Source organism: Vespa velutina, chromosome 20 (assembly GCF_912470025.1).
Source record: "Vespa velutina chromosome 20, iVesVel2.1, whole genome shotgun sequence".
Classification (NCBI taxonomy): domain Eukaryota; kingdom Metazoa; phylum Arthropoda; class Insecta; order Hymenoptera; family Vespidae; genus Vespa; species Vespa velutina.
Window position 1 is genome coordinate 1,794,023 of NC_062207.1, and position 8,258 is coordinate 1,802,280.

The 8,258-nt window shown below is 26.0% G+C and overlaps 1 protein-coding gene across 2 annotated transcripts in view; it reads right to left on the bottom strand.

The window, feature by feature from the left end:
- LOC124956132 (protein dead ringer-like) overlaps positions 1-8,258 on the bottom strand; it is a 171,182-nt gene that overhangs the window by 108,277 nt on the left and 54,647 nt on the right. Inside the window, exons 2-3 of one of the 2 annotated variants that reach the window (XM_047511558.1) lie at positions 2,143-2,358; positions 1,150-1,659 (exon numbers count right to left, since the gene is read on the bottom strand). In XM_047511558.1, coding sequence (XP_047367514.1) covers positions 1,150-1,659; positions 2,143-2,358 — 726 coding nt within the window. The remainder of the gene's footprint in view (positions 1-1,149; positions 1,660-2,142; positions 2,359-8,258) is intronic. The other variant, XM_047511559.1, reaches the window with a different exon arrangement.

Below are 8,258 nucleotides of genomic sequence, written 5' to 3' on the forward strand. Positions count from 1 at the left end.
TTTCTTTATCATACTGATCGAATGCGATTAGAAAAATTTTGATAGTACGTTGGATATTCATTTCTTTTTTTTTTTTTTTTTTTTTTTTCTTTTCTTCTTTAAATCTTTTTTAAAGTTTAATTTTTAGTCACGTTTTGTATTTATTTCGATATTATTTCATGTTCATCGTACGTCAGGATTATCGCGTAAACGATGAAAATTTTCTATTATTTCACTTGTTAGAAAGATTTAGATTGATAATTCGTAATGATTTTCGAAGAATTTATTTATTTTTTTTTCAAAATTTAATTTAAATTTTATTCGTTGTTCGCTGAATGTTTCGATAAAAAAATTAAATACGTATCAATAGATACGTATTATTTCTCCGATTAGAAATCGGAACGATTAGATATCGAAGGGATTAGAAATATTTGGATTAAAATATTTTATATATACATGAATCGTCAGATTCAATTTGGATCTTCCTTTAATTCAATATATTAAATTAAAAGTTAAATTAAAGAAAAAGGAAAAGAAAAAAAAAATAAAATAAAATGCGTATGATTCCCTTAAATTTCAAGATCGACAGATCTTTCAAAACATTTTTCTATCGTCTATTAAAACTCTTAATAATATAATAACGTCGACGTACGATTTAAAAACTTATCATTTAAAACGATTATTATAAATTCAAACTTATCGTTAGATTTGTTTCATTGTGACGTATATTTAATGCGATCATTGAGAAAATCTCAAAATTCTATCCTATCGATTATTTCTTTTGAGAAATAATTCCACCTAATTCGTCTTAATCGTTAAAAAATTCCTAAGTACGATTAATTTTAACGAAATCGATTAGAAAAAAATTCACACGTCGAGTCGTAAACTTCGAAACGCTCGGTCTTACGAATATTCGAAAGAAATGAAAAAATAGCAAAATAAAATAAAATAAAATAAAATAAATAAATAAAAAAATAAAAATAAAAATAAAAATCAGATCTAATTTCTTTCAAATCACAATCCAATGAAACGTTGGAACACCGAGTATAAAAAGAGTGATCAAAAAAAAAAAAAAAAAAAAAAAAACATGAGAAAAAGTGAAGGATATAAAAAAGCGTAAAAAAAAAAAAAAAAAAAAAAAAAATTTACGAATTACTTAAAAATACTTGCCTGACGCACCTGTTTGAACTGCTCCTCGAAGCTCCAACTCGTTTGTTGTTGATGATTAGACGTTGAGTTGTTATTGTTGTTGTTGTTGTTGTTGTTGTTGTTGTTGTTGTTGTTGTTATTGTTGCTGCTAGCGTTGTGGGAATGACTATTACCAGTAGAATGATCCCGTCCTTCTCCTCCAGTTTTTCCACTGCAATGCGATGATTCGCTCGAGTGCGAGCTAGACGATGATGTAGCCACTTGATTAATGTTGCTCCCGGTTGCCGTGTTTAGTCCTGGTGGTCCTAATCCTGCTCCTAATCCAGATCCCAAGGCGACTACGGCCGCGGCGGCTGCGGCCGCCGATGACGTAGATGGTACCAATCCACTTTGCGCGTGATTGTTTTGTCCATGGTGTTGGGGTGGTAAAAATGTTGGTGGAAATGTAAATGGTAAACTGAAACCACCGCTACCCATTGCCGCTTGTAACGCCTCCAATCCACTTTTGTTGTTTAATATATCGACATCAGCCTAAAAATATTAATATTTTGTAATGATTAATTATTAAAACAAATAAAACAAAAAGAACAAAAAAAAATGCAAATTCAAAATTACAAAGAAAAAAAAAAAAAAAAAAAAAAAAAAGAAAAGAAAAAAAAAGAAATAAATTATTATGACGAATCGATCGTTCAATTCTTCTACGAATATTAATATTAGATTGGAAAACTATGAAACGGGCGTTTTTGTTTAGTTATTTATTTTCATTCAACGCCCGTTTCATAGTTTCCAACCTAATATATAAGTTAATAATTAATTAATGTTGATATGAATTATATACATATATATATATATATATATATATATATATATTATCCAATGATAAATATAAATAAATATTGCTAATGAGCACCCGAATAAAATTAATAATAACAATAATAATAATAATAATAATAATAATAATAATAATAATAATAATAATAATAAAGGTATTTTTTTTTCTTTTTTTTTACTGACCTCCATCTTTAACTTGGCTAGAAAATGTGGATGATGGGTATTCATGAGTGTGTTGAGATTTGTCAAAGGTGTGGGAGTTGTGTTGGTCGATATAGACGGTGGTTCCGAAGGATTCTGATGTGTAGTACTATGTCCAGCGTGTGGCTGCTGTGGTAACTCTTCTCCACTTTCTTCATCCTGTAAATCGGGATCTGATAAATCTTCTTCTTGATGGGACTGAAATCGAGAAAAAAGGATCAAATTATTAAAACTTTGTTCCTTGTTAACTCAATATAATTAAACTTTATTTTGTTTATTCGTTCATTGATTGATTGATTTATTTATTTATTTATTTCCATTTTCTTCTTTTCAAAATTTAAAACATTCCTTTCCTTTTTTCTTTTTTTTTTTTTTTTTGAATGCAATCCAACGTTCAGTATATTTCTATAGAATTTCACGTTTGAAAAATTCCACGAGTTTGTTATATCGATTATTAAAAAAAAAAAAAAAAAAAGAAGAAAAAGAAAAAACGATTAATATTCCAGATAATTTCTAAATATGCTTATTCACCGAAGTAAAACGATTGGTGTGTCTCATGCTTTTTTGAAAAAAAAAAAAAAATAAATAAATAAATAAAAAATAAATAAACAATAGAAAGAATGACAAAAGTGCGAAATAAAAAGTGAACGTAAAGATAAATAAATAAACAAGAATATAAAAGAAATAAACAAAAAAAAAACAAAACGAACGGAGTGGGGCGGGGGAAGAAGAGCAAAAATAAAAGAAGCTATGCAAACTTCTTACGATTTAACAGTCCCAATCAATCTCTCTCTCTCTCTCCTTCTCCTTCACAAAAAAAAAAAAACAACAACAATGATCAAAAAAAAGAAAAAAAAAAAAAAACACGAATAAACAAATAAATAAAAATGACGAGCAAAAAAGAAGAGTAAAAAAAGATTCTCTCTCTCTCTCTCTCTCTCTCTCTCTCTCTCTCTCTCTCTCTCTCTCTTTCACAAAAGAGAAAAGAACAATTAAAAGGGAATAAAGAGATAAAAGATAAAAAAAAAAAAAAAAATAAAAAATAAAAAAGAGAGGAAGAAACGAAGAGAAGGACAAAAGGAAGAAAAAAATGAGGAGGAAAAAATAAAAAAAAAAAAAGGAAAAGAAAAGAAAAGAAAAGAAGAAAAAGAAGGAAACGTCCGGAATTTTTTTTTACGATTTAAAATTCACAAACGAATTAAATATCCACAAAATTTGATTTAGATCGGCTTAGCTCGTACGTTTAGCTTCATTCCATTGGCCTTACATTATAGTACGAATTAAACGTTAAAAGTGGGGACAAGAAGGATGGGGTGGTGTGAGGGTAGAAGGGAGGGAAAACGGAAGAGGAAAGAAGGATTAGAAGGACAGATAGAGACAGATAGAAAAGTGACTGAGTGAGAGAGTGAGAGTGAGTGAGAGAGACAGACAGAGAGAGAGAGAGAGAGAGAGAGAGAGAGAGAGAGAGAGAGAGAGAGAGAGAGAGAGAACGTCCGTTGATAGGCGATATCGAACGGGCAAATGTAATGGTGAATAAGGAGGGCAGATATCGGGGCATTAAACATTAATTAGGAAAATGGCGAACCAGGTATGGTCGTAGTAGTATATAGCGCGTTATATACTATGAGATAACTGCTATCGGCTTAAAATTATTATGCTACGGGTGTCATATGTGTTTTATGACCGTGCCCGTTGCACCGGTGCCGGCATAAAAAAAAAAAAAAAAAAAAAAAAGAGAAAAAAAAGAAAAAAAGAAGTAAAAGAAAAAGAAAAAAGAGAAGAAAAAAAAAGAAAGAAGAAGTAGGAAGAAAAAAACGACGTGGAGAGAGACGAAAGAGAGAGAGAGAGAGAGAGAGAGAGAGAGAGAGAGAATGAATAGCATTTTTGTTTTTTCACTTTCTTTCTTTATTTCTTTTTATCTTAACTTTTGCCTTTTGTGAATCATTAATTAATTTCCATAAATGCGAAAGTGAATTTTAAAAATGGAAAAGAAAAAAAAAAAAAAAAAAAAAAAAAGAAAAGGAAAACAAAAAAAAAGAGGAGAAAAAAAACAAGAAAAAAAAAAAAAAAAAGAAAGAAAAGAAAAAATAGAAGTATAGAACGACATAGGGTGCATAAACAAATTAGCGAGAAGTGGAAAAAAAAAAAAAAAAAAAGAAAAATAAATAAATAAATAAGCAAACAAATAAATAAAAAGAGCGAAGAGAGAGAGAGAGAGACAGAGAGAAAAATATAAAAATAATAAATCTAGTTGAGTGAAATTGACACTTTGACGCGTCAAAAATTGTTGAGAAAGATAGAGTTTATCCGTTTAAAAGTTAAAGAACGACGATGACTTTCTCACGCTGCTATCTTCCTTTTAACGATATATTAGTTATTTTACTAGTTTTCTGCGGGTACGCTTATAGGATCTAACGATATGTAGATTAACGTTCAACTCTTCGTGATATTCTCAAATGGTGTATTACGATAACATTTTGTGATATGTATGATACGTATAATGTGTCCTGTCGTTAACCCTTCAATTCTGCAATGTATTATATAAGAAAAAAAAAAAAAAAAAAAAAAAAGAAAAAGAAAAAAAAAATAAAAGAAAAAAACGAGAGAGAGAGAGAGAGAGAGAGAGAGAAAGGAAAAGAAATTAATGAGTAATAAATCTGATCGATTTCTTCATTAATATTTGATTGAATGAATGAATGAATGAATGAAATGTACGTATGAATGAATGAGTGAATGTATGAATGAATTTGTTTTACACTTCTTCGATTATTTTTACTGAAAATTTTTACTTGAAAAAGAAAAAAAAAAGGACTATATATAAATATTATAAGATGTACTATATATATATATATATAAAATAAAACATAAAAAATAAAAAGACACAATATCTAAAATTAATAAATATATATAATCAATTATTAATAATCAATTTATTAATTTATAATTTGATAAATAACTCTTTCTATCGTTTCTTTAAAGATAACATGAATAATATAAAGAAAACTATATATATATATAAAATAAAAAAAAAACTGAAGAGTAATATGATTTCGGAGAAAACTTTCTACTCTTTCGCTCCCCCACTCCAATACACACACATATATATATATATATATATATATATATATATATATATAAATAATAGTATATACCATATATGAAATGGCAAGACAAACTTTTCTACCTGAAAGATGGACACGGTCTTATATAAATACGAACGTGCATCACGAATGCAGGTGGTACACACGCGTCTTCATCGTTGCAAGGACCGAACTTAAAAATGGGACTACGATACAGGACACCATAAGAAAGAGAGAAAGAAAAAAAGAGAAAAAGAGAGAGAGAGAGAGAGAAAGAGAGAGAATGAGACAAGTTCGTTCCCTCTGTCGGCATTTCGAGCACGTGTGATAATATTGACCCTTGGATATGATGGTCAGAATGGTCGAATCTTTCATTTCATTCCTCTCTCTCTCTCTCTCTCTCTCACTCTTCCTCCCCCCCCTTCCCCATTATTCTCTCTCTCTCTCTCTCTCTCTCTCTCTCTCTCTCTTTCTTTCAATCTTTCAATCTTACTTTCTCTCTTTCTAATCAAATACGAATCCTAATCAAATAGTAAACAAGTCTATACTTCGAATTCCGATCTCACCATCTCCATCTATTAACCTCTCTATCTTTTCGATTATCATAATTTTATTATTATTATTATGATTATTATTATTATTAGTAGTAGTAGTAGTAATAGTAGTAGTAGTAGTAGTAGTAGTAGTATTAATATTTAATCAACGAATATAATGTAAAGAAAAATTTTTGAATGAGATATTTAATTATGTTTTCTTCGAAAATTTCAAAAGAAGGAAATATATATATATATATATATTCGTAGAAAATTTGACGATATTAACGCGATTATGATATTTTATAATATGATAAAATTATTTATATTAAAATACTATTATTATTATTATTATTATTACTATCATAATAAATATATTAACTTTAATTTTTAATACGTAATAATCATTAGTGAAAATTTTTATTAAATTATTATAATATAGTGTATAATAATGCAATAATAATAATGCAATTATATTAAATTATTGCATTATTATATATATATATATAAAATAATTCAATAAAAAGTATTAATAAATTATTATATTATACGTAATAATATATAATAATTCAGAATGATATAATATAATAAACTGTTATGAATGTATAAATATATATATATATATATATATATATATATATATATATATAATCTTTGATAATTAAATAAATATTCTATACGTGTGTGTGATGTATATATCCACGTACACACATAAATAATATCACATATGTACAATAACACCATATTACCATCTATGTAATAACATAATAATTTTTAATCTCAAAATTATGGAATTTTTTTATATTATCACATTATTCAGAATTCATAAATTTATATTGCAATTAATAAATTGAATTATTTATATTGTAATAAACAAATAAATCGAATAATTGATATTGTAATAAATAAATAAATTGAATAATTTATATTGTAATAAATAACAAAAATTGAGAAAAAGAAACAAAAAAAACAAAAATATATATATATATATATATATATATATATATATATATATGTACATATCTTAAATAAAATATTTTTGCAAGATATTCTCGATCGTCATAAAAAAAGAAAAAAAAAGAAAAGAAAATAAGAAAAAAAAAAAAGAAAAATAAGAAAAAAAAAAACAAAGAAAGAGAGAGTGAGAGAGATAGAGATAGAGAAAGAAGGAGAGAAAAAGTAACATATAAACTAACGTTTTTCTAACGGTGTCGCGAGACGATAAGAATTTTCCTAGAAAATAACGCTTCATTTGTTTCACTCGCCGTTCGAAATCTTTGAACGATGACTAATATTACTCGAGTGAAAAATAACACACAAAAATATACGCGCGCGCGTCCATACACACTTTCACACACACGTACACACACACACACACACACACACACACACACATATATATATATATATATATATATATATATATAGACGATTTTGCAACATTGAAATGAGTATGTTAATAAAGCAATATATTGTAACAAAGCGTTATCAGATAGAGCCAGTCCTATTACTATAAAATATTTCAATGTTGTAACATGTATATGAGCACGCATACACACATACATACATATATATACAAAACATACACATAGATAGACAGACAGACAGATAAATAGATAGATACACACACATAGAAATACATAAAATATATAATAATATACGTATAATATTATCTAGTATACATATAGTACAAGAGAATAAACATGAAGATAAAATAATACAATGCTTATGGTAAAGTGAGCATTCAATAAATTAGTATGATAAACTAACGGCAACCTTCGAATTTTTTTATTTTTTTTATTTTTTTTATTTTTTTTATTTTTTTTTTTTATTTTTTTTCTTTGCTTTTCTTGTCTTTTCCTTTTTCTTTCTTTTTTTCTTTTTTGAAACAACTTCCTACGATTTCAATTATTTCTTCCTTTTTCTTTTCTTTTTTTTTTTTTTTTTTTAATAAAGTCAATATTTTATAAAGAATATTATTCAATGAATAGTATAGTTATAGTATATACTCTTATTAGTATATATGTATATATATGTATATATATTAACATGAATCATAGAAATTCAGACATATAGGACATAAAAGGACATTTTGAATAGCATTATACAATTTGATTAATAAATTTTAATCAAATAAAATTCGAATAAAGGTTATATTATTATTATTATTATTATTATTATTATTATTATTTATATAGATAAATGAATAAATAAATAAATAAATAAAAATATTCAAATATATTTTCATATAGAATATAATTTTATGTTAAATTTATTTAAAATCTTAAACGATTCTTTCTATCTAATTTCTTTTTTTTTTTTTTTTATTTTTTTTTTTTTTTTTACTTCTTCAGGATTAAATAATTTTTTTTACATTTTTTTCTCTTTTTACCGAAAGAAGGATTAATAAATTAAAATGAGAGAAAAAAATAAATGAAAAACAAAGAAAGGAAAATATTTGTCCTTTTAATTCACACACACACAC